The sequence below is a fragment of the Staurois parvus genome, unplaced genomic scaffold (assembly GCF_062004578.1).
Source record: "Staurois parvus isolate SC_StPar_1 unplaced genomic scaffold, SC_StPar_1.0 ptg001930l, whole genome shotgun sequence".
Lineage (NCBI taxonomy): Eukaryota > Metazoa > Chordata > Amphibia > Anura > Ranidae > Staurois > Staurois parvus.
In genome coordinates this window covers 150,742-177,901 of record NW_028319726.1, presented here as the reverse complement: position 1 = coordinate 177,901, position 27,160 = coordinate 150,742, and the positions used below count along the sequence as shown (strand labels likewise).

General features: G+C 45.9%; 1 protein-coding gene and 1 non-coding gene across 2 annotated transcripts in view; both read right to left on the bottom strand.

The window, feature by feature from the left end:
• Window positions 1-4,005: 4,005 nt before the first annotated feature.
• SRPX2 (sushi repeat containing protein X-linked 2) overlaps window positions 4,006-27,160 on the bottom strand; it is a 97,283-nt gene continuing 74,128 nt past the window's right edge. Inside the window, exons 7-11 of the mRNA XM_089664516.1 lie at window positions 24,581-24,702; window positions 17,093-17,272; window positions 8,441-8,574; window positions 6,242-6,363; window positions 4,006-4,298 (exon numbers count right to left, since the gene is read on the bottom strand). Of these exons, the coding sequence (XP_089520642.1) occupies window positions 4,118-4,298; window positions 6,242-6,363; window positions 8,441-8,574; window positions 17,093-17,272; window positions 24,581-24,702 (739 nt within the window). The 3' untranslated portion in view covers window positions 4,006-4,117. The remainder of the gene's footprint in view (window positions 4,299-6,241; window positions 6,364-8,440; window positions 8,575-17,092; window positions 17,273-24,580; window positions 24,703-27,160) is intronic.
• TRNAN-GUU (transfer RNA asparagine (anticodon GUU)) lies at window positions 20,148-20,221 on the bottom strand. The gene has a single exon. It is a non-coding gene; the product is annotated as a tRNA-Asn (tRNA).

The following is a 27,160-nucleotide window of genomic DNA, read 5'->3' as shown; positions in this document are numbered from 1 at the left end:
GGCGTTGCCGGTCTATTAAGGAACTGTAAAGTTTTATATCCTCCCGGTGCACTATACAGTAAGGCAGGGATCCCCAAACTTTCTAAACATAGGGCCAGTTTATTGTTCTTCAGGCTTTAGGGAGGCCAGACTATGACCATTTGGAGTAGAAAACACCCTGCCATCAGTGGGAGTAAACAATGCCCCATCATTGGTTTTAGTGGGAGGAATAGTGTCCCATTGTTGGTATCTGGTGCCCCATCTGTATCTGTATGAGGAATGGTGCCCCATCATTGGTGTCTGTGCATGGAACGGTGCCCCAAGGTCCTGATAAAGGCAAGCAAAGGATCAAAGTCAGCCCATGGGGTGCAGTTTGGAGACCAGTGCAATAAGGGAAAATGTGGGGCTCCAAAAGCACGAGGGCATAGGGCAAATGTCAACACTTGCCTCCTTGTCCACCCTTACCAACTGCATAGAGAGCTGGGAGGAAGTGAGCACTGCGCTGGTGCTCTATACATAGGGCAGTAATACAAAAATTATTATAAAAGTAACAAAAATCATTTTTATGAAGAGTAACCATTTATACTGACAACCTGGGAGCACAGCATTTCTAAAGAAGTTTTTAAGGCTTTTAAGTTTATTAGGTGTCTGTCACACTCACATTTTCTCCAATCCAGCACTGAGTCTCCTCACTTCTCGGCACGTCTGAGTTTCACCTGGGATGCCAACACTGTGGCCAATCAGAAGACAGTTCTCCTTGTTAGAGCCATTTGGTTTTGAATTGTGCAGCAATGTGTGGCTTGGTTGAGTCCTCTGCTGCCGTACGTTTTCCTGTCCTCCATGTCTGCCTCCTGTATTGTGTCCTCCATATTTCTTCAGCATCCAGTGTGCCCCATGTCTTCAGTGATCCCTAAGCATACTGTGTCTCCAACGTTATATTTTATTTTGTATTAGCTGAAATTCGTTACTATTGTAATTCAGAAATCTGGACACATCTGAATCTCCGAATAATGAAAATTTTGTCAGAAGTTCGAATTTAGATTTTGAACATCTATTTTCTTTTCTATTCTATTTCTTTTTTTTCTATTCTATTCTTTTGTCTATTCTATTTTATTCTATTCTATTGTATTTTTTTCTTTTATTTCCCATTATATTTTGTTCTATTCTATTCAGCAGCCAAAGTAGGAAGCATCATCTTCTTTCACTTTTATACCGTACTGTATTTATTGCAATGTCATTTTCTAATTCAAATGCATTTTTTAATTTGGATAATTCGTTTCGTCATATTTTATTTTAGATTAGTTGAAATTCGTTACTGTTGTGATGCAGAAATTTGGATACATCTGAATCTCTGAATAATGAAAATTTTGTCTGAATTTCAATTTGTAACTAAACGAAACGCACTTGTCTATTGACCTGAATTGACAAGGTGGAGGTGTCTCTGGTAAATGGTGGGTGAAACCTTCAGTTACCTGCAGAGCTGGAAGCACCAATGACACTCAGCCATGTATGTAACAGCCGGTGGGAGGAAAAGCTGTCAACCTGGACCAGAATGAATCCTTCTCCTATCTGTATCTATTTCACTTAGCATATCCCTAGGAAGCCTAGCTCTGAACGAAGCCTCATATCCAGTAACTGGACTTGTGCCTGTAGGATTTGTAAATGTGAGCCATTCCCCGGTGAGGTCCTTGTCCCCCCCTGCTAAGTACATTGCTCATCTACTTTCCATCTGCTGTCTGCAAAACATTTCCCAGCTTAGCCTCTGGAAAAAAGCTGCAGATATATCACAGGAGGAACATGTGAAGAGATGCCAAGGATTAGTCATGGAAATATCTCCTTCAGGTTTACCAAATGACGTTAGGAGTAGATGAGCCAGACAGGGTTCTCCTGAACTCCAGCTATAAAGAAGGACCTCAAACAAAAGCCAGCTTCGGCTCCACATGTTATGTTCTGGTATGTTAACACGCTCAGTATTGCCTCACTTAATGTGGAACTATAGGCAACATTGAAAATGACATACGACACAGCTTGGCACCAGAATATATACAGCACAGTTGGTTGTCTGCATCCTCCATAACATAATTTTATTACCTTTTTGATCCTGCCAGTAGAACTGATATTTTTTCCACTTCCTCTAAGAGATAATGTTGTGTCCCTCAGGTTTAGCAAGGGGAAGCTAGTCAGGTTTTTAGGTGGAGGCTGAATAGCAGCCTGGGATGGTCAGCTAGGTTATTTTAGGTCAGGGCTGAGGGCTTTGCAGGTCAGTTCCTTGATACCTCCCCCTGCTCTAGAAGCTTGAGAAGTTTCTAGAAGGCAGTGGGAGAGGGGGAGGAGGGGCTGATCTGCATGTTTGAGGTTTCTTGATCAATCCCCAAGCAGGAGACTTGGCATGGGGTCAGGACAGCCCTTAAATATGAGAGAGCCTGGTCAACAGGAGGAGCAGTGTCAGGTGGAAGATAGAGTAAAGGCTGGAGTATGGAGCCTGGGTGGGGCCTACCTATGGGCTGGTGGTGGATAAAGGTATCTCCCCTGTACCTTTGTCTTCCTGGAATGACAGCCTGAACAGCAGGAAAGGAGCCAGGCCAGCGAAAAACCTGAAGGCAGCCAACTACCCATTGAGCTATCAGGAAGAAGAGTGTGAGTAACCGTACACCCCCTGGGCTGGATAAGGGAAGAGGGCAGTCAGGTAGAGAACCCAGCAAGCTCTTCATCTGGGACTGTTTCTTAAGTTGGCATTTTCTGGTTCCTCTTGCTCAGGGAAACCCTCAGGCAGCTCAGTGAAGAGGATTCATCTGAGGAGGAGGGTTCTGAGGAGGTACATCAAAGAGCTCTTTAAAGGAGAGACTTTTTGTCCACGGACTTGTACATAGTTGCTAAGGAGTTTGTCTTCAAGTTTGCTGTTCCACTGGGAATCCCGTACACCCCTCAACCCCATCCAAGTTCAAAACCCCTTAATAAAATCACAAAACCAAGTTCAAGGACTGTTTACTGACTCCAGTGTGCGGGTGTGGAAGAAAATGAGTGTTGCCTGGCTGTGGGAGCATGAAATTGCCCAAATTGTCTTTGCAGCTGATGCCTTAAGAGTTCCCTTCACTAGAACTAGGGATCCAAGTCTGAGAAACAACCCCACACCATATTCCCCCCTCCACCAAACTTTACATTTGGCACAATGCAGTCAGGCAAGTACCGTTCTCCTGGCAACCGCCAAACCCTGACATGTCCAGAAGCGTGACTGGTCACTCCAGAGAACACGTCTTCATTGCTCTAGAGTCCAGTGGCGGCATGCTTTACACCACGGCATCCGACGCTTTGCATTGCACTTGGTGATGTAAGGCTTGGATGCAGCTGCTCGGCCATGGAAACCCATTCCATGAAGCTCTCTATGCACTGTTGTTGTGGCCACACCAAGTTTGGAGATCTTTAGCTATTGACTCTGCAGACAGTTGGTGACTTCTGTATACTGCACACTGTGCGCTTCAGCATGCGCTGACCCCACTCTGTCATGTTACGTGGCCTACCACTTGTGGCTGAGTTGCTGTTGTTCCCAGTTGCTTCCACTTTGTTATAATCCCACTAACAGTTGAGCGTGGAATATTTAGTAGCCAGGAAATGTCACGGATGGACTTATTGCACAGGTGGCCACCTATCACGGGACCACGCTTGGAGTCACTGAGCTCCTGAGAGCGACCCATTCTTTCACCAATGTTTGTAGAAGCCGTCTGCATGCCTAGGTGATGATTTTATATGACTGTGGCCATGGAGGGGATTGAATCCAATGATTAGGAGAGCTGGCCCAATACTTTTGGTGTGTGTATCTCCCTCTCTCTCTATATAATTTTATTATATTTATAAATTTTTTTATCATTATTATATTTTATATGTATTCTATGTTCTATATGTATTGTCTGGCCCAATACTTTCGGCAATATAGTGTACATTCAGCACTGGCGGTGCCAGAACTGCGTTCTCTTTTACGTCTTCAGGGCTAATAATATCTCAAATCTTATTCAAATAATGCCACAAATATTGTTCCGATTTTTTTTTAATAAATACTCTTTCTCTATAAACAATTTAAAAAACAAACAAATTCTATCCTTTTGGATGAACAGATGCTGTTCCCTCAGTCCCATCCAATCCATTATTCACAGTGTTCTCTGTTGGCCTCCACCTGTGCGATCTCCTGCGAGCTTAGTAAATAGGTGTCGATGAAAATGAAGAGCTCGTCCGATGTTGTGGGTTGCCGGTAACGTTCGCGATCCACACCGTACTTGTCCAGCAGAACCATATTGAAATAGGACTTTGTGATACGCAGAGCCTGCCTGCAAGCAGAAAACAAAATGATTTGAGAAGGATGGAAAATACTGTATGATAGTACATAGGTCTAATACAACACTGATCATCAACATTTTTTATACAAATATTTACAAAATGATTGAAAATACTATATGCATACTGTTAGCAGCTTTGCCTTCCAGTGCTGTTTCGAATCCCAATCAGGACACTATGGGGTGTATTGCATAGCAATTTATCTGGTGAAAGTGCATGTACATCCGTTCTGCGTGATGGGGAAAAACGAATGTCATTAGGCTATTTCCTGTGCTGGTTGAATGTTTTTCATTAATTGAAAATACAGCATTTGGCCACTAGTGCCAAAAATGATTTTTTTCTAAGATAAATTTATAGGATACTTAAAGCCATCTAGTATCCAAATGCTGTATTTTCCATTTTAAATCAACGAAAATTTTTGACCGGCACAGACAGTAGCTCAGTATGAATGGCTCCGTTCATACAGAACAAATGTACATACACTTTCATTGGGTGAATTGCTATGCAAATGTTTCATAAATATTCAGCATGGGGTTTACACGTTCTCCCTGTGCTTGCATGGGTTTCCTCTGGGCATACCAGTTTCTTCCCACACTTTAAAGACATGATGGTAGGTTGGTTGACTGCTGTCTAAATTGGTTCTAGTATGGGACTATAAAGACCTTAGACCACATGTGTCAAACTCAAGGCCTGTGGGCCGAATTCACCCCGCCAGGTCCTTGCACCTCTCCTGCAGCTACGGCAACCTCCTTGTCTCAGTCACAGTAGAGAGGAGGGCAGTACTCCTTCACAAAATCCTGCGCTTCTCTGTGCAGCTGCAGAGAGGCTCATCCCTGCCCCTCCACCCCACTCCAGCAGTTGGCAGCAGAGAGGAGGTCAGAACTCCCCCTACAGATCCTGCACCTCTCTGTGCAGCTGCAGTACTTCCTCTCCTCCCCTGGTATCAGCATTCAGCAGATTTCGGCAGGTGACTCTAGTCCTCCCCTGATCTTCCTCCAGACCCGGCACTTTCTGCTTCCCAGCTCTGCAAACCAGCTTCTTCCCAGCAGCAACACAAGGTAAGGGGGTGCACTGTGATATAGGTGAAGGTGGGGGGACTCTTGACATTTGATGTAAGGGGGGGCAGGGGTGGACTGACAACTCATGGGGCCCCCCGGGCAATAGGGGATCATGGGGCCCCTGTATCCTCGCCCACACTCAAACCACACCCAAAAAAGCCTATGAAAGGTACCAGGGGCATCTCATGGGGCCCCTTACTGACCCCGGGCCCTCGGGCAGTGCCCGAGTTTCTGAATGGTCAGTCCGCCCCTGGGGGGGGAGGGGTGCTTTGGACATCTTGTCTTACAGATACGACCAGCCCCTTGAGGGCAACCATAATGCTGATTCGTCCTGTGATGAAATTGAGTTTGAAACCCCTGCCTTAGACTGTATGCTCCTTGAGGGCAGGGACAATATGTAAAAAGCACTCCATAAATTAATAGTGATATATAAATACCTGTAATAATACAACAAGGATTGCTCACATAATTCTTACGTCAGTAGCACCTTCCCCATGTCTACTAATTCATCCACTGGGTATGTTGTCTGATTACTTCTACCAGGGCCGGGCCGAGGGGAGGCAGAAGAGGCAGTTGCCTTGGGAGCCTCGGGAGAAGGGGGCACCAAAAAAACAGCCTATTCTGCTGATGTAGTTCACAGCTCATGGAAGAGGACACACTTTGATCTTCCTGCCTTGGGTGCTAAAGGACCTTATTCCAGCACTGGTGGCTGCCAAATGGGTCGTTCCTCCAGCTAATGCAGTGCGAAGTATTACATGTCAACTGCAATGGCTGGAATGGATCAATCAGTGTATAGTGTAAATATAGGTAAATACTCCTGTATAAATAAAATATAATTTATTTGATAAAGAAGAGCTTTAAAATGGGGACAAAGATACCTTAGTTGTTCAATGAGATCCACCGAGAGTTGCTGAGACCTGACCCGTCCCACTTCCCTTGGCTCCTCTCCAACCAGCTCCACCACTACGACATGTCTCTGATCCAGGCCGCAACTCGCCCCCTAGGATTAAATACATGACACTGAGGAAACGGTAATGTCTCAGTTCTCTGGCTGGACACTTGATGTCAAAGTTGCTATGCTATGAGCTCAGATTTGGAAAACCTTCTTCAAGATTTAATCAGAATTTAGACCATGAAACAAAGTAATGTAACTTTGTAAACTAGGGTGAAATGACACATTTTATCATTTTTATAATAATTTTTTCATCCGGGACCACTGGTTTCTACTATGCTGGTGGATTTCTGGTGACTAGCATTAAAGAGGACCTGTAATAGCAAAGCTGTGCCTGAAAAAGACACATAGAGGGAATAGGACTAGTCACCAATATTACCTGTGATCTCCCTGCAGCTGAACTTTTACCATTACGGACTTACCATGTCTTGTCATGTGTTGTGAAAGAGATCATTTTATTCGATGAGGACGGCTTTGCTTCCTCAGGTTGGAGCTCCCCCAGTGACTGGTGAGCTAATATTCAAGAATCAGCAGGAAAGGTAAAGGAAGGACAGATCCACAGAATAGATGAAAGAGAAGCAGGGAGATCCTTGCGCTGCAGGTCTCCCAGGTACAGCTTCCTCTCCGGCAAGGAGGACAGTGAACAACACAGTGGTGACATCACCCAACTTGGTGAGCGTTGCAGTCAGAGGCAGCAGTGCTTTGGATGATCTCACACTGTAGATATAATCATGAGGCTACAGAGCAAGAGTGCCTTGGCACAGGAAGGGCTCTGCTATTTCTCAGGCTTTGCTTCCTCAGGTTGGAGCTCCCCCAGTGACTGCTGAGCTAATATTCAAGAATCAGCAGGAAAGGTAAAGGAAGCACAGATCCACAGAATAGAGGAAAGAGAAGCAGGGAGATCCTTGCACTGCAGGTCTCCCAGGTACAGCTTCCTCTCCGGCAAGAAGGACAGTGAGCAACACAGTGGTGACATCACCCAACTTGGTGAGCTTTGCAGTCAGAGGCAGCAGTGCTTTGGATGATCTCACACTGTAGATATAATCATGAGGCTACAGAGCAAGAGTGCCTTGGCACAGGAAGGGCTCTGCTATTTCTCAGGCTTTGCTTCCTCAGGTTGGAGCTCCGCCAGTGACTGGTGAGCTAATATTCAAGAATCAGCAGGAAAGGTAAAGGAAGCACAGATCCACAGAATAGAGGAAAGAGAAGCAGGGAGATCCTTGCACTGCAGGTCTCCCAGGTACAGCTTCCTCTCCGGCAAGGAGGACAGTGAGCAACACAGTGGTGACATCACCCAACTTGGTGAGCTTTGCAGTCAGAGGCAGCAGTGCTTTGGATGATCTCACACTGTAGATATAATCATGAGGCTACAGAGCAAGAGTGCCTTGGCACAGGAAGGGCTCTGCTATTTCTCAGGCTTTGCTTCCTCAGGTTGGAGCTCCGCCAGTGACTGGTGAGCTAATATTCAAGAATCAGCAGGAAAGGTAAAGGAAGCACAGATCCACAGAATAGAGGAAAGAGAAGCAGGGAGATCCTTGCACTGCAGGTCTCCCAGGTACAGCTTCCTCTCCGGCAAGGAGGACAGTGAGCAACACAGTGGTGACATCACCCAACTTGGTGAGCTTTGCAGTCAGAGGCAGCAGTGTTTTGGATGATCTCACACTGTAGATATAATCATGAGGCTACAGAGCAAGAGTGCCTTGGCACAGGAAGGGCTCTGCTATTTTTCAGGAGGAATTCAAGACAAAAAAGGTAGCATTTTCAGAATATTGCTTAGAGATACTTAACATCCCTAGATGTTCCCTATAAAACAGCAGATCTTTACTTTTTGAGATTAGGTCCACTATAGAGATTACCAATACTGATTACAGCTACTGGTCCACCATTTATGGCAAAGTTATTAGGAACTGTGGCAGGTACAGAAACATAATGGCACAATTGTACAGGACTGCCGATGGCACCAGGAATCCATTCATGTCTCTGTTGTTTGGTACACAGTCTGATCTCGGATAGATAAGCATTAGCGATTCTCAAAGGACTAGCAAAGACAATAATTAAATCACAGCTCATGGCTTTTTAATAATACTATGTAATACCTACATTTTAGCATGCAAAGTTTACCTACCTGCAGAGCTGTGCTCTGGAGTCGGTAGTATCGGTCAGAGGAGCTGGGAGCAGAGATTATCAGCAGTCGCTGCTTCTCAAAGAACTGATCCACAAACGCGCCAGCTGAATTCAAATTGACATTGATCTGCATAGCTGGAAAAAGACAGGTTGTACATTATGCAGGCATGGTACAGCTCTCCACAGTTATCAAAAGCTGGCTACAAAATATTGTTGTAGAAGCACTGAGCCTTTTGTAAGTTTAAATTCTGATGATCCACAAGGCAACCTAGGCAGGAGCCCATTGACAACCTTCATACACCTGCAGTAAGCCAGGAGGATGAGCTATTGGGCCAAACTTTGCACCAGCTTGTCACTGCACAATGGATGATTCACTTTTAGGCAGTTTGTATCTGGTGGGGTAGACCCTACCAATACAGACAATTCAAATTGAATGGCTTCTCTGGTGTGTGGTGGGGTGGACTATACCAGTATAAACCGTTCAAATTGAATGGCTTCTCTGGTGTCTGACTGGGTGGACCATACCAATACAGACAGTTCAAATTGGATGGCTTATCTGGTGTCTGATGGGGTGCACCATACCAATACAGAGAGTTCAAATTTAATGGCTTCTCTGGTGTGTGACGGGGTGCACCATACCAATACAGACAGTTCAAATTGAATAGCTTATCTGGTGTCTGATGGGGTGGATTATACCAGTATAAACTGTTCAAATTGGATGGCTTCTCTGGTGTCTGATGGGATGCACCATACCAATACAGACAGTTCAAATTGAATAGCTTCTCTGGTGTCTGAAAGGGTGGACTATAACAATACAGACAATTCAAATTGAATGGCTTCTCTGGTGTCTGATGGGGTGGACTATACCAATATAAACTGTTCAAATTGAATGGCTTCTCTGGGTCTGACTGGGTGGACCATACCAATACAGACAGTTCAAATTGGATGGCTTATCTGGTGTCTGATGGGGTGCACCATACCAATATAGACAGTTCAAACTTATTGGCTTCTCTGGTGTCCGAAAGGGTGGACCATACCAATACAGACAGTTCAAATTGAATGGCTTCTGTGGTGTGTGACGGGGTTGACTATACCAATATAAACTGTTCAAATTGAATGGCTTCCCTGGTTTCTGACGGGGTGCAACATACCAATACAGACAGTTCAAATTGAATAGCTTCTCTGGTGTTTGTTAGGGTGGACCATACCAATACAGACAGTTCAAAATGGATGGCTTCTCTGGTGTCTGATAGGGTGGACCATACCAATACAGACAGTTCAAAATGGATGGCTTCTCTGGTGTCTGAGTGGGTGAACCATACCAGTACTGACAATTCAAATTGAATGGCTTTTCTGGTAACTGATGGGCAGACTATAACAGTACAAATTGTTCAAATTGGATGGCTTCTCTTGTGTCTGAGGTGGTGGACCCTACCAATACAGAAAGTTCAAATTGAATGGCTTCTGCAATGTCTGACGGGGCGGACTTTACCAGTATAAACTGTTAAAATTGGATGGCTTCTCTGGTGTCTGATGGGGTGGACCATACCAATACAGACAGTTCAAGTTGGATGGCTTCTCTTGTTTCTGATGGGGTGGACCATACCAATAAATACAGTTCAAATTGGATGGCTTCTCTGGTGTCTGACAGGGTGGACCATACCAATAAATACAGTTCAAATTGGATGGCTTCTCTGGTGTCTGACAGGGTGGACTATACCAGTAAAAACTGTTCAGATTGGATGGTTTCTCTGCTGCCTGCTGGGCTGAACCATACCAGTACAGACAGTTCAAACTAGATGGCTTCTTTGTTCTCATTTTTATCCTCACGTCACTCAAAGGGATCGGGGGCAAAGCTGCTACCTTACCTAGAGTTCCATTCTAGGTAAGGTAGTGAAATTGGTATGCTTGGTGGTAAGCGGAGGTTCTCTTTGCTTTCCATCTCATCCAATCAGAAAATGCATTACATTCATTGAGGAAATGCAAAGCATTCTCTGAATAGTACCCATGCCCAGCGGCCAATCTCCTTTATTCAAAAGGCAACAGGGAAGCTGCTCAGCACGGGACTCGGAATCAAGTGTATATAACCGGTGTAGTGATGTTCAGCTTCCAGAGGGCTCCCACAGTTATGGTATATGCAAAGTTGCATTGGTCTGAGTTGGACCAACCTAACTACGTAAAAATATCCATACCTGGAATTCATCGTTAACCCCCGGTTCATATCTATGTGGCCGTGCGGGCCGCATTTTGCATGGGCACGAGAGCACATTCATTTGAATGGACTCCTGTGGCCGTGACACGCAGGGAAGAAGTCCCGGCATTTCTTTGGAAAACTCAGCTCGCACGGGAACCTCGGTTCCAAGTAGGGTTGCGTTTTCCAGTGTGGGTGGCGTGCCATTAGAACTAATGGCACCCGCCCACAGGTCCACATTCCTCTGTGAGGGTGGTGCGACTGCATGGATTTTCGTGCGGATCTGCAGCGGCACCACCCGCACAGATGTGAACTTAGGTTAACTCTAAGATAATCAAATGAAGGTCCTGAAAATGAAACTTTGCTAATAATATTCCACAGGTTTAACCCCTCTCCTACAGGACACCTATACCCCCTTCCTGCCTACAGGACACCTATACCCCCTTCCTGCCTACAGGGCACTTCTACCCCCTTCCTGCCTACAGGGCACTTCTACCCCCTTCCTGCCTACAGAGCACTTATACCCCCTTCCTGCCTACAGGGCACTTATACCCCCTTCCTGCCCAGGACAATTTCCAGCTTTCAGCGCTGTCACACTTTGAATGACAATTGCGCGGTCATGCAACACTGTACCCATATGACATTTTTATAATTTTTTTGTGACAGATAGAGCTTTCTTTTGGTGGTATTTAATCACCTCGGGTTTTTTTATTTTTTCTTAAACCAAAAACCACTGAAAATTTTGGAAAAAAATGTTTTTCTTAGTTTTTGATATAAAATTTTGTAAATAAGTGATTTTTCTCCTTCACTGATGTGCGCTAATGAGGCTGCACTGATGGGCACTGATAGGTTGCACTGATGCACACTGATAGGTGGCACTGATGAGGAGGCACTGGTAGGTGGCACTGATGGGCATTGACAGGCATCACTAACGGGCACTGAAACGGGCAGCACTGACACATGGCACTGATATATGGCACTGATAGGCAGCACTGATAGGTGGCACTGACTGGCACTGATAGGCGGCACTGACTGGCACTGATAGGTGGCACTGATTGGCAGCACTGATTGGCATTGATAGGTGGCACTGACTGGCACTGATGGGTGACACTGAAAGGCAGCTCAGATGGGCACTGATATGTGGCATTGATGTGCACTGGTAGGCACTGATATGTGGCACTGAGTGGCACTGATGGGCACTGGCACAAGGCACTGACAGGTGGCACTGCTGGGGCTACACTGATCATCAGTGCCCTGATGATCAGTGTAGATGTCCCCTCCGCGGAAAGCCGATTACCGGCTCTCCTCTCCTCTGTCAGTGTGACAGCTCGAGAGGAGAGAAATGCCGATAACCGGCATTTCCCTGTTTACATGTGATCAGCTGTGATTGGACACAGCTGATCACATGACCAAGCCAACATCTTCGGCTCTTTCCATAGATCGGTGATCCGCTGTGTCCGAGGGACACAGCACATCACCGATCGTCGCGCTGCACGCTCCCTGAGCCGCGCATGCGCAGTGAGAATGGGAGGACGTCATATGACGTCGTCCCAGAAGGAGAGAACCACCTTGCGCCCGTCATATTACTATATGGCGGGTGGGAGGTGGTTAAGGCCAGTTTAGAAATTTAGGGGACTAATTAGATTACTTGTGACAACAGAATAAATAGGCAATCCTTGAATTTTGGGCAGGATCATTAGGTATTTTTTGCATTTATTGAACAGTTATAACAAAATATTTCAATAGTTTCTAAAACAGAAAATTGGCAATAGCATTACAATGTTTTACACACCAAATTCTTGTGGCAATATTGTACGCCATATATTGGATGGAAAAAGAACAACTAATAAAAGCTCTAAGTGCACGGCTTTGAAAAGTGTTTTTATCTTATCTGAACTGCTCTATAAACATTGGCGCTAATCCCTCCGAAAGCCGTGATAATAGGAAACATGGAAGGGGAGCGCTACGCCGAGTGTGCCATTACTGCGGCCTCCTGGGGGATTAGGTGGACAGCTGGAGGAGCACTTCATCTATGAATTACATTGTTGGCTGAAGGACCACAATTCGTTAACCGCTATTCTAGCTCAGCATTTAATTCCCAGAAATCCCTGCAGATGACAGCACCTCCTGGAGAAGGACATGGGCTTTTCCTGTAGGTGCTGCAATTTCATCATTGCTACAAATCAGTGATCTTTGAGGGTTACAAATTGTGACTTCCACCCTGAACCAGGTGATACTTTGGTTTTGGTCTGTTAACCACTTGCCCTCCAGAAGATTTACCCCCCTTCCTGACCAGGCGGCGCTGTGTTACTTTGACAATTGCATAGTCATGCAACACAGCACCCAAATGAATTTACTAAATCTTTGTTAAAAAAAATCCCAATACGTATAAATTAATTGGTTTGCGTGAAAGTTATAGCGTGTACAAATGGCGGTATATACAGTATCTCCCAGTTGTTTTTGAAACCGTTGCAAAGCAGGAATAAGAAACATAGAGATCTGTTAGTAAAAGCAGCACACATTATACATATGACACATTGTTGGGCACACATTTAACCCTTTGATCGCCCTAGATGTCAACCCCTTCCCAGCCAGTGTCAATGGTACAGTGTATAATATTATCATTCATCACTTTATTAAAGTCACGGGTGATGTCAGTGGCAGTTAGCCAGCCCCCCCCAGTGTTAGCTAGTGTCAAATTGCCTGCCACACTATCACAGTCCCATCATAAATCACTGATCACCACCATATTGGGAGCAGGACATATACAGTATCTCCCAAAAGTGAGTCCACCCCTCACATTTTTGTAAATATTTGATTCTCTCTTTTTATGTGACAACACTGAAGAAATGACACTACAATGTGACGTAGTCAGTGTACAGTTTGTATAACATGTAAATTTGCTGTCCCCTCAAAATAACTCAACACACCGCCATTAATGTTTAAACCGCTGGCAACAAAAGTGAGGCCACCCCTAAGTGACAAGGTCCAAATTGGGCCCAATTAGCCATTTTCCCTCCCCGGTGTCATGTGACTCATTAGTGTTACAAGGTCTCAGGTGTGAATGGGGAGCAGGTGTGTTACATTTGGTGTTATCGCTCTCACTCTCTCATACTGGTCACTGGAAGTTCAACATGGCACCTCATGGCAAAGAACTCTCACGAGGATCTGAAAAAAAGAATTGTTGCTCTACATACAGATGGCCTAGCCTATAAGAAGATTGCCAAGACTCTGAAACTGAGCTGCAGCACGGTGGCCAAGACCATACAGCGGTTTAACAGGACAGGTTCCACTCAGAACAGTCCTCGCCATGGTCCACCAAAGAAATTGAGAGCCCGGGGTCAGCGTCATATCCAGAGGTCGTCTTTGGGAAATAGACATATGAGTGCTGCCAGCATTGCTGCAGAGATTGAAGGGGTGGGGGGGTCAGCCTGTCAGTGCTCAGACCATACGCCGCACACTGCATCAAATTGGTCTGCATGGCTGTCGTCCCAGAAGGAAGCCTCTTCTAAAGATGATGCACAAGAAAGCCTGCAAACAGTTTGCTGAAGACAAGCAGACTAAGGACATGGATTACTGGAACCATGTCCTGTGGTCTGATGACACCAAGAGCAACTGAGTTGGTTTAGATGGTGTCAAGCGTGAGTGGCGGCAACCAGGTGAGGAGTGCAAAGACAAGTGTGTTTTGCCTACAGCCAAGCATGGTGGTGGGAGTGTCATGGTCTGGGGCTGCATGAGTGTTGCCAACACGGGGAGCTACAGTTCATTGAGGGAACCATGAATGCCAACATGTACTGTGACCAGGGGCAGACTGACCATTTGGAAACTCGGGCACTGCCCGAGGGCCCGAGGTCAGTAGGGGGCCCCATGAGATGCCCCTGGTACCTTTTTCATAGGCTTTTTTGAGTTTGGGCAAGGACACAGGGGCCCCATGATCCCCTATTGCCCGGGGGCCCCATGAGTTGTCAGTCCGCCCCTGACTGTGACATACTGAAGCAGAGCATGATCCCCTCCCTTCAGAGACTGGGCTGCAGGGCAGTATTCCAACATGATAACGACCCCAAACACACCTCCAAGACCACCACTGCCTTGCTAAAGAAGCTGAGGGTAACGGTGATGGACTGGCCAAGCATGTCTCCAGACCTAAACCCTATTGAGCATCTGTGGGACATCCTCAAACGGAAGGTGGAGGAGCGCAAGGTCTCTAATATCCACCAGCTCTGTGCTGTCATCATGGAGGAGAGGAGAGGACTCCAGGGGCAAACTTTGAAGCTCTGGTGACCTCCATGCCCAAGAGAGTTAAGGCAGTGCTGGAGAATAATGGTGGCCACACAAAATATTGACACTTTGGGCCCGATTTGGACCTTGTCACTTAGGGGTGGACTCATTTTTGTTGCCAGCCGTTTAGACATCAATGGCTGTGTATTGAGTTATTTTGAGGGGACAGCAAATTTACATGTTATACAAACTGTACACTGACTACGTCACATTGTAGCAAAGTGTCATTTCTGTAGTGTTTTCACATGAAAAGATAGAATAAAATATTTGCAAAAATGTGAGGGGTGGACTCACTTCTGGGAGATATTATCTGATCCTCCCCTTCTTCTACTGTCCCCAATCCATCTGCTGATAGAATGGAGACTTGGGGGCAAACTGCACATGCTCAGTTTGGTGTGTATTGTTAGAGATTTTTTTTTATCTTTGGGACTGTGCATGTGATCAGCACAGGGCCAATCAGCACTGTTCAGACAGAGGGTCAGGGGTCACGCAGCCTCATAGGACAATCAGATTAGAATGAAAGCTCCTCCTACAAGATTAACTGCTGTGCATTTGCATTTTCATAATGTGTGTACTGTGGGAGACCGGAGAATGCAGGGTCCAGGGAGACCGGATTTAGTGAATGCAGGGTCCGGATATAGTGAATGCAGGGTCCGGGGAGACCGGATATAGTGAATGCAGGGTCCGGGGAGACCAGATATAGTGAGTGCAGGGTCCCGGGAGAGCAGATATAGTGAATGCAGGGTCCGGGGAGACCGGATATAGTGAATGCAGGGTCCTTGGAGACCGGATATAGTGAATGCAGGGTCCGGGGAGACCGGATATAGTGAATGCAGGGTCTGGGGAGAGCGGATATTGTGAATGCAGGGTCCTTGGAGACCGGATATAGTGAATGCAGGGTCCGGGGAGACCAGATATAGTGAATGCAGGGTCCGGGAAGAGCGGATATAGTGAATGCAGGGTCCGGGGAGACTGGATATAGTGAATGCAGGGTCCGGGGAGAGCGGATATAGTGAATGCAGGGTCCTTGGAGACCGGATATAGTGAATGCAGGGTCCGGGGAGACCAGATATAGTGAATGCAGGGTCCGGGAAGAGCGGATATAGTGAATGCAGGGTCCGGGGAGAGCGGATATAGTGAATGCAGGGTCCTTGGAGACCGGATATAGTGAATGCAGGGTCCGGGGAGAGCGGATATAGTGAATGCGGGGTCCGGGGAGAGCGGATATAGTGAATGCAGGGTCCTTGGAGACTGGATATAGTGAATGCAGGGTCCGGGGAGACCGGATATAGTAAATGCAGGGTCCAGGGAGACCAGATATAATGAATGCAGGGTCCGGGGAGACCGGATATACTAAATGCAGGGTCTGGGGAGAGCAGATATACTGAATGCAGGGTCCGGGGAGAGCGGATATAGTGAATGCAGGGTCCGGGGAGACCAGATATAGTGAATGCGGGGTCCAGGGAGAGCGGATATAGTGAATGTAGGGTCCGGGGAGAGCGGATATAGTGAATGCAGGGTCCAGGGAGAGCTAATATAGTGAATGCAGGGTCCTAGGTTTAGTACCCCTATAGGTGTGAGGGAGATGGTAAGGGATAGGTGATAGTTGGGGAGGAAGGTATGGGTACTTACAGTCACATTTATACACTCAATCTCCTGTTCTCAGATGTGGTGCTAGGGGTCTAACAGACTTTCCATTCTTCCAGTTCACAAGCCTTGCAACCCTCTTGGGATTACGGGTGCTCCTTCATGTGCTGCACTACAAAACAACAAAAAGAGGGTGCACCAGCCGCTCTTCTTCACAGCCCTTGCCCATCGAAACGCATAAACCCTTTTGAGCGGCGCCATTAGGCTTCACATTGGACATTCTGTGCATGGTAGCCAATCAGCATCTGGCTTAATTTTCTTCAATCAAGCTTTGGCAGTAAAACCTGGAAGCTGATTGGTTTCTATGCAGAGCGCCACCAGATTTTGCACTCTCCAGTTTTAGTAACTCAACCCCAGTGTAAGGCGCTAGGCCGGTGCGCCCTCATTTTGCTGTTTTGTAGTACAGTCAAATTTAGCCCTTTTTTTGCACCCCTTAAAGGTCCATTGCTGGGTTCCTGAAAAGTAAAGTTCCCCCTAAAGGAGAATAGAGCTGCAGAAGGCATACAACTTCGACCAACAGTTGCATAGAGTACTTACGGGTACAAGTAGCTGGAACTCCTGCCCACTGCCCGCTGAACTGGCACACCCGGAGCGCCGGCCCCTGCCGTTCATAGCTCCCCTCGCAGTGATACTCGCAGTTGGCTCCATAATTATTTCCAGCACCACTACAGGTAATGTAGGCATGGAGCGGAGGACTGAGCACCGGGCATCTCTTTACTGTGGGACAAAGAAAGCCACCGAAATGAATATGACAATCTTCTTCACAATCATTTTATGACATTTTTGTAAGGCCCCTTTCACACGGGCGTTCCGTATGTCCGTTCTTCATCTATCTGTTTACGGATAAAAATCAGACCCCCATGTATTTCTATGGACTAGCAGATGTAAACAGATGATCACCTGTTTACATCCGTTATTGTCCGCATCCGATAACATCTGTTTTTTTAATGGAAGAAATCCCTATTTTTCTTCTGTAAGAAAGAAACGGAACAGATGAAAAACGGATGTAAACGGACATACGGTATGTTTTTGCATTGATAAATGATGTAAAAAAATGGATATAAACTGATGAAAAATGGATGTAAACAGATGAAAAACTGATGTAAACTGATGAAAAACAGGAGTAAACGGATGAAAAACAGATGTAAACGGATGAAAACTGATGTAAACTAATGAAAACTGATGTCATTTAATGAAAAACGGATGTGAACAGACATACGGTATGTTTTGGCATTGATAAATGGTGTAAAAAACTAATGTAAACTGATGAAAAATGGATGTAAATGGATGTAAGCTGATGAAAAATGAATGTAAACGGATTAAAAAATGGATGAAAAACGGATGTAAACAGATGAAAAATGGGTGTAAACTAATGAAAAATTTATGTAAACGGATGAAAAACAGATGTAAACGGATGAAAACTGATGTAAACTAATGAACACCGGATGTAAACTAATGAAAACTGATGTAAATTAATGAAAAACGGATGTGAACAGATTAAAAAACGGATGAAAAATGGATGTAAACGGATGAAAAAGGATGTAAACGGATTACAAATGGATATAAACGGATGTAAACTGATAAAAAACTGATGTAAACTGATTAAAAAGTGATGTGAACTGATCTGTTTTTTTCTTGGAAAAAACGTGACTGAACTGATGAAAAAAAACTAAACGCCGGTGTGAAAGGACCTTAACTAGTATTATAGACAAGCACACTGAGATATATAGCTGTACCCATATGCAGGTCATCAGGTGAAAACAGGGGGGAGATAGCCAAGGACCATATCTAATATTTGGTAAGCTGCAATGTATTACATTAGTGGTTTGGGGTTTAATACAGCATTCATTTTGATACACCGCTCATATTATGCCCCACCCCTATCACGTATGCACCCCTAATATTAAACCCCACCCCTATCACTTATACACGCCTCAAAATAAGCCCAACCCCTATCATTTATACACCACTCATGTCAAGCCCCACCCCTATGACTTATACACCCCTCATATTAAGCCCCACCCCTATGACTTATACACCCTCATATTAAGCCCCAACCCTAATATACACCCCTCATATTAAGCTCCTCCCCTATGACTTATACACCCCTCATATTAAGCCCCACCCCCATGATTTATACACCCCTCATATTAAGCCCCACCCCTATGACTTATACACCCCTCATATTAAGCCCCACCCCCATGATTTATACACCCCTCATATTAAGCCCCACCCCTATGACTTATACACCCCACATATTAAGCTCCATCCCTATCACTTATACATTCCTCATATAAAGCCCCACCCCTATGACTTATACACCCCTCATATTAAGCCCCAGCCCTATGACTTATACACCCCTCATATTAAGCCCCACCCCTATGACTTATACACCCCTCATATTAAGCCCTACCCCTATCACATATACACCCCTCATATTAGGTCCCATCCCTATGACTTATACACCCCTCATATTAGGCCCCATCCCTATCACTTATACACCCCACATATTAAGCCCCACCCTATCACTTATACATTCCTCATATTAAGCCCCACCCCTATGACTTATACACCCTTCATATTAAGCCCCACCCTATCACTTATACATCCCTCATACTAAGCCCCACCCCTATGATTTATACACCCCTCAAAATAAACGCAACCCCTATCACTTATACACCCCTCATATTAAGCCCCACCCCTATGACTTATACACCCCTCATATTAAGCCCCACCCTATCACTTATACATTCATCATATTAAGCCCCACCCCTATGACTTATACACCCCTCATATTAAGCCCCACCCCATCACTTATAAATTCCTCATATTAAGCCCCACCCCTATCACTTATGCACCCCTCTTATTAAGTCCCACCTCTATCACTTATCAATCCCTCATTTTAAGCTCCACCCCTATCACTTATATACCCCTTAAAATAAGCCCCACCCCTATCACATATACACACCCCTCATCTTAGGCCCCACCCCCATCGCTTATACGCCCCTTGCTAAAGCAGCATTTAAAGTAAATGTGTAAAACAACCAATTCAGTTTAAAATAGAAATGAAAGGCAAAACATTTATGTATACTGAACATATGAAAAACATAGAAATATCTTTTTTTCTCTTTTTTTAATAAGTGATCACCCTCCATTCTCAGCTGCATAAGTAACTTAGAGAGCTAGGGGAGGAGAAACAGCGGGATGCTGATCTTCCCAGTGAATGGAGATGCAGGGGGGGCATGTCAGCACAATCTGCTCATTGGAGGAGAGCAGGCTGAGTTCACAGCACAAGTAGAGAACTGACCACGCTGTGCTCTCTTGCCTACCGTGGTCAGTTTTTGATAGGACAGCAGGAACACCAGGGATTTCACACAAAGGAAGCAATACAAAGAACAGGAGACTTCTTTATACAAGTACAGCAGGCACATATCAGGGATGGGAGAGGTTGGGTTTTCACCCATTCACAGAACTCTTTAAGTTTTGCAATCAGAGGATTAGCAAGACAAGAAGATAAGCATCCCCTTCACATAGAAGTGGACAGTGTGAAACTATGCCCTTGTCTCTGTTCAAATGGGGAAAAAAAATCACCCGTCCCTGGGTGGGCTTGAACCACCAACCTTTCGGTTAACAGCCGAACGCGCTAACCAATTGCGCCACAGAGACCTGTGGACTCTGAGGCCAGTACTTTGCTTCTTGTTCACAAAGCTCGGTGTCACCATGGTCCTATTTATTGACAAGATTTGGGTGGAATATGCAATTATTTCTATTCATTCTTAAAACTATTAACAAAATGTTATCATTGTACCTGCAGTGGTTTAAAATATGTTGCCGGGTATAAAATGACATTTACTACAGAGGATGTTAGATATTGCACTTAGTGACGCACGTGGGAAACTGTTGGTGCAATATAAAGCCTGAATAATAAGAATCATCACAAATATTAGATTGTGAGCTCTAAGGAGCACGGCCCTCTGCATCCTCCTGTGTTTGTACTGTAATTGTACTGTCATTGTACTGTAATTGTACTGTCTGCCCTTATGTTGTAGAGTGATGCGTAAGCTGTAGGCGCTATATAAACCCTGTATAATAATAATAATATCCCAATTACATCACCAATCTTGTCTCCAAATATCACCCAAACCGTACTCTCTACTCCACGCACGATCTCCTGCTCTCTAGCTCCCTTGTCTCCTCCTCCCATGCTCATCTCCAGGACTTCTCTAGAGCTTCCCCCATCCTCTGGAACTCTCTACCCCAATCTATCAGACTATCGCCTACTCTGCTCACTTTTAGGCGATCTCTGAAAACCTCTCTCTTCAGGGAAGCCTATCCTGCCCTCAGCTAATAATAGAATCTTCTATTCCTCCTATCAGCCCATCCCCCACAGTTATTACCTTTTGTACCACCAGCCCCTCCCACTTAGATTGTAAGCTCCCAGGATCAGGCCCTCCTCACCCTCTTGTATTGAACTGTATTGTTGCTGTATTATCTCCCGTTATATTGTAAAGCGCTGAGCAAACTGTTGGCGTTATATAAATCCTGTATAATAATAATAATAATAATAATATAAACTAAAGATTTGAGTAATTATTCTTAGGTATATTAAAGCCAAAGATTAGGTAAAGTTTACATATACCCAGTGAAGTGACTGGCCTCAGGTGATACACAGACATCAAACAAATCGTCCTACATACGTTGTACCTGTTTATCTGCAGCCATCTCTCCTTTACATCCATTCAAAGGGCAGAATTTATGCAGCTTGTCTGAGGTTTCATAAAACAGGGGGCAAGAAGCTGATGTTACACTCTGCAGAGCTCAGTGAGGGGAGCTCTGAGCGATGATTGGAGGGAAGGGACACACCCCCCTTTACGCATCACACAGGAACAGAGCTGAGGCTGTCAATCATCCAGAATGCAGGGGGCAAGCAATCAAATCTGCAGCCAGTAAAGCCCTGAACAGCCAGTCCAAAGCAATCACAGGCTGCTCAACGGATTGCAGGAGACCCACGAGAACTACATTTGCCTAACCTAACTAGCAACTTATGTAGGAAAGTGCAATTCCCTGTAATAGCTGTTTTATTGTGTAAGAAATCAATGCAGAACTTCAAACTGGGCAGTAAAATGAGATATACGTTATAATGTACATCGGGGGTCCTGAACCAGAACTCATGGAGGTCCAACCAGTGAAGTTTTCTTCTAACAGAAGTCCGAACCGCATTTGTTTTTCAGCCCTCTCCTCCTGTATATCACAAGCCCTATACGTCAGTGTCCTCAGTCCCCCCCCCCCCCCCCCCATATACATCACAGTCCCCAACTTCACATCAGTTTTATTATTATTTTACAGGATCTATATATTATTATTATCATTATACAGGATTTATATATTATTATTATACAGGATTTATATATTATTATTATTATTATTATACAGGATTTATATATTATTATTATTATTAATATTATACAGGATTTATATATTATTATTATTATTATACAGGATTTATATATTATTATTATTATACAGGATTTATATATTATTATTATTATTATTATACAGGATTTATATATTATATATTATTATTGTACAGGATTTATATATTATTATTATTATTATACAGGATTTATATATTATTATTATTATTGTACAGGATTTATATATTATTATTATCATTATACAGGATTTATATATTATTATTATTATTGTACAGGATTTATATATTATTATTATTATTATACAGGATTTATATATTATTATTATTATACAGGATATATATGGCGCCAACAGTTTGCTCAGCGCTTTACAATATAAAGGGAGACAATACAGCAACAATACAGTTCAATACAAGAGGAATAGGAGGGCCCTGATCCTGGGGACTTACAATCTAAGAGCCTTCACAGTAGTGTTCTCATGCCCCCTGCACATCACCCCCACCCACCCCTTTACGGTACACCCCCATTAGTTTCAACAGTCCTCAATCCCCCTTCAAATCATAACCCCCCCCACCCCACACTACTGTCCTCTGCCCCCTTCACATCTTCCCCCCACAGTACTGTCCTCTATCCCTTCACATCACCCTGTAAGGGAATTGAGATGGCTGGCAAATAGACGTACGCATGTGCACAGAAATGCGCGATCGCGCACACGCACGGTGAAGATTGGCACCAGACTGACTATTTAAAAGGTGCCTCTGCTTGTGCTGAGTGCTGACTGGTCTTCAGCTGTTCCCCGTTTCCTGCTTGTTCCTGTGTGATTTCCTTGTTGCTGACCTGGCTTGTTCCTGACCTGACTCAGATTACTCTCCTGCTTGATACTTGTTCCTGACTTCGGCTCTGCTCCTGACTTTGGCTTGCTTGTGATTTGGTACCTCGCTGTCCGCCCGTTGATGACACTGCTCCTGGCCCCCATCCCAGCTTCCTGCCTTGCTCTGGTGCACACCTGGCGATCTACCATATCAGCTCTGCATATCACTACTGATCCTGAATCGGAGGTTCATCAGTCTTCCAAAGTCTCCAACTGCAAGAGCTGCAAACAACATCTGCTGGCGCTCTTGTCCCTCTGGTCCCTAGACACCCTCTGTTCCACTTCCAGTGGGGTCAGTGCTAGTGACACAAGTGAGGTTGACCCAGGGGCGGACTGACCATTTGGAAACTCGGGGACTGCCCGAGGGCCTGGGGTCAGTAGGGGGCCCCATGAGATGAGATTTTCATAGGCTTTTTTGACTTTGGGCAAGGACACAGGGGCCCCATGATCCCCTATTGCCCGGGGCCCCATGAGTTGTCAGTCCGCCCCTGGGCCGACCTCGTCATTTCAGTCTCCAATCAGGTATGTGACACACCCCCAGCAGAACTGTGCCCCTTCCCATCCCCCCACAACCGTACCCCCTTTACATATCCCTACCGACAGCATTGCCCCCCCCCATACATCTCTCCCAACAGCCCTGCCCCACCCCCTCACATCACAAATCTCCCCCCCCAACAGTAGCGTTCTCTGCTCTTTTTACATCAACCCCCCTCCCCTTTGCACACACAGCACTGCCCCTTCACACCCCACTCCAGTAGTTTACTCTGTCTTCCTCACATCAACTCTACCCCCCACTTCACATCCCTGCCCCTTCACCCCCCCACCACAACACTGCCCCCCTTAACATCCACAGCAATGCCCCCCTCCTTGCATTACAAATTCCCCCCCAACATTAGTGTTCTCTACCCTCCTCACATCAACCCCACCCCTCGCTTCACATCCCTACCCCAGAGTACTGTCCCCCGCCCTCTGCCCCTTCACCCCCCCCCCCCCACCATAACACTGCCCCCTCCCTTTACATCTCCCTCTCAACAGCAATGCCCTCCTCCTTGCATCACAAATCCCCCCCACCCAACAGTAGTGTTCTCTGCCCTCCTCAGATCAAACCCCCCCACTTCACATCTGTACACCATACTGTCCTCTGCCCCTTCACACACTGCCCCCCCCCTTTACATCTCCCCTCCAGAGCAATGCCCCCCTCCTAGCATCACAAATTCCCCCCCCCCAACAGTAGTGTTCTCTGCCCTCCTCACATCAACCCCACCCAGGGGCGGACTGACCATTTGGAAACTCGGGCACTGCCCGAGGGCCCGGGGTCAGTAGGGGGCCCCATGAGATGCCCCTGGTACCTTTTTCATAGGCTTTTTTGAGTTTGGGCAAGGACACAGGGGCCCCATGAACTCCTATATCCCGGGGGCCCCATGAGTTGTCAGTCCGCCTCTGACCCCACCCCCCACTTCACATCCCTACCCCACAGTACTGTCCTCTGCCCCTTCACACCCCCCCCCCCACCACAACACGGCCCCTCCTTTACATCTCCCCCTCCACAGCAATGCCCCCCTTCTTGCATCACAAATCCCCCCCTCTGTGTTCTCTGCCCTCCTCACGTCAACTCCCCACCCCCCATACTACTGGCATTGTGATGAATTTCTATCCTTTCTGCTCTATTACCTTCAAAAAACTATGTGTCCCCCTCCCTCCATTACTATGGCTGAATCTTACCTTGCACTTTTATTACAAATTTGCAGCTTGCCCGGTTGTGCGCCCGATCATAGGCGGTGTAGCGGATGATATGTTCCCCTTCTGGGAATTCAGAGCCGGGTTCTGGGCCTCGGCGAAGGACTCTGGAAATATAAAACAACATTAACCCCAAGGAATAAACAGAGCGTCGTTTTTAAATAGCAGCCCAGAAATCCCCATTTACCTACCTGTCGTATGGAGATAGTAAGATAGTTAATGGTTTGATCTGACAGAAAGATCTGTGGGTTTACAGAATACATGTGATGGTGTCAGACATAATAATATAAGAATGATGCCACCAGCTATGAGTTGCATGTGTGTATTCAGTGGCGTATTTACCACAAGGCAAACAAGGCATTTGCCTAGGGTGGCATTTTTCAGGGGGCAGCACTGCCCCCCAGAAGAAGGAACACATGCCACATGGGGACCAAGTGGGATCCAAGAGAGGCTTTAAGCTGCTTGATGGCATATGCAGAACCCGACTCTTGTTCCCGGGGATTTCCGGAGCTCTTGCTCTTGTCGGGGGGGGGGGAGGCAGTGGTAGTGGAAGGCTCTCTCGTTGTCCAGGGGGGAAGGAGGTGGTGTTGGTTGGTATCAGGTTCTCCATTTTGGGGGGGTGGGGGGTTCCTGGTTGGTGTTATGCTCTCTACGTGCTTGGGGGGGGGTGTTGTTGGTCGGTGTCAGGCTCTCTCCTTTGGGGGGTTGTTGGTCAGTGTTATGCTCTCTCTATGCTTGGGGGGGGGGGGGGTTGTTGGTCAGTGTTATGCTCTCTCTATGCCTAGGGCAGTACAAAACCTAAATACACCACTGTGTGTATTGTTCATGATTGCCATTTGGGAAAATAGACAGCCAGAAAGATTGCTTGTCTGATGGAAGCTATTGTAGATCTACCCTGCCAAGGACCGCTGGGTTTTTTGGGTCCCATTAAGCTCTACACAGGCAGACAACATGCATTTTCCACACTTTCATCCAAAGTCAGTAAACAGCCCATGAGCTTGGTTTTGGTTGTTTTATTAGAGGTTAATAACTTTGACGGGGTCTAGGGATATATGGGATGCCCAATGGAACTGTACAACTTTGGAGGACAAACGTCTTAGCAAAAAGGACAACAAATCTGTGCACGGTCTTAGTAAGGAGCATTTGGTCCCCTTAGTGAACCTCCTCAGACCCCAGGTAAACATTTCCTCATCCACCTGGCTTTTCTTGAGAATGTCCCTGAGCAAGGGATTCCAAGACGTACAAATTAAGTAGTCCCAGGGAGACCTAGTTGGGAATTGTACCTGGCCACCCTCTCCGTTCTTTGGCCCAGGGGGTGTAGAAGTACTCACACTGTCCTTTTCCTGTAGCTTAATGGGTTGCAACTGCTTTCAGGCCTTACACTGAGCTGGCTCCTTCTCTGCTGACAGTTTCCTAGACTGTGGGACAGTGGAGGTCCTTCTGTCCAGCTTCAGCCTGTAGGCAGGCCCCCCTCATCTGGGGCCCCCTCCCAGGCTCTACACCAGCAGCAGCTTCCTCACTCCATCTTCCCCCCAACTCAAACAACAACCCCTGCTGATCAGGCTCTCCCATATTTAAGGATTGTCCTAGCCACCATGCCAGGCCTCCTGCCTGGGAATTGGCCAAGTTCCCTCAAACATGCAAATCCACGCCTCTTTCCCTCCTCCGCCCCTCATCTAGAAACTACAAGCAGTTTCTAAAAGGGTGGGAGGGTTTCAGAAGCCCTGACATGTAGAGCCTCTGAGACTAACCTGAAGTGACTTTGCTGACTCACTCCCAGGCTTCTAGCAAGCCTCTAACTAAACACAAAAATCCTACGTAAACTGGAGGGTGCTACACTATCAAAAATTGTAATTTACAGTATCTCCCAGAAGTGAGTCCACCCCTCATATTTTTGTAAATATTTGATTCTATCTTTTCATGTGACAACACTGAAGAAATGACACTTTGCTACAATGTGACGTAGTCAGTGTACAGCTTGTATAACATGTAAATTTGCTGTACCCTCAAAATAACTCAACACACAGCCATTAATGTCTAAACCGCTGGCAACAATAGTGAGTCCAACCCTAAGTGACAAGGTCCAAATTGGGCCCAATTAGCCATTTTCCCTCCCTGGTGTCATGTGACTCATTAGTGTTACAAGGTCTCAGGTGTGAATGGGGAGCAGGTGTGTTAAATTTGGTGTTATTGTTCTCACTCTCTCTACTGCTCACTGGAAGTTCAACATGCCACCTCATGGCAAAGAACTCTCTGAGGATCTGAAATAAAGAATTGTTGCTCTATATAAAGATGGCCTAGGCTATAAGAAGATTGCCAAGACCCTGAAACTGAGCTGCACCACGATGGCCAAGACCATACAGCTGTTTAACAGGACAGGTTCCACTCAGAACAGGCCTCGCCATGGTCCACCAAAGAAGTTAAGTACCCGTGGTCAGCGTCATATCCAGAGGTTGTCTTTGGGAAATAGACATATGAGTGCTGCCAGCATTGCTGCAGAGGGTGAAAGGGTGGGGGGGGTCAGCCTGTCAGTGCTCAGACCATACGCCGCACACTGCATCAGAT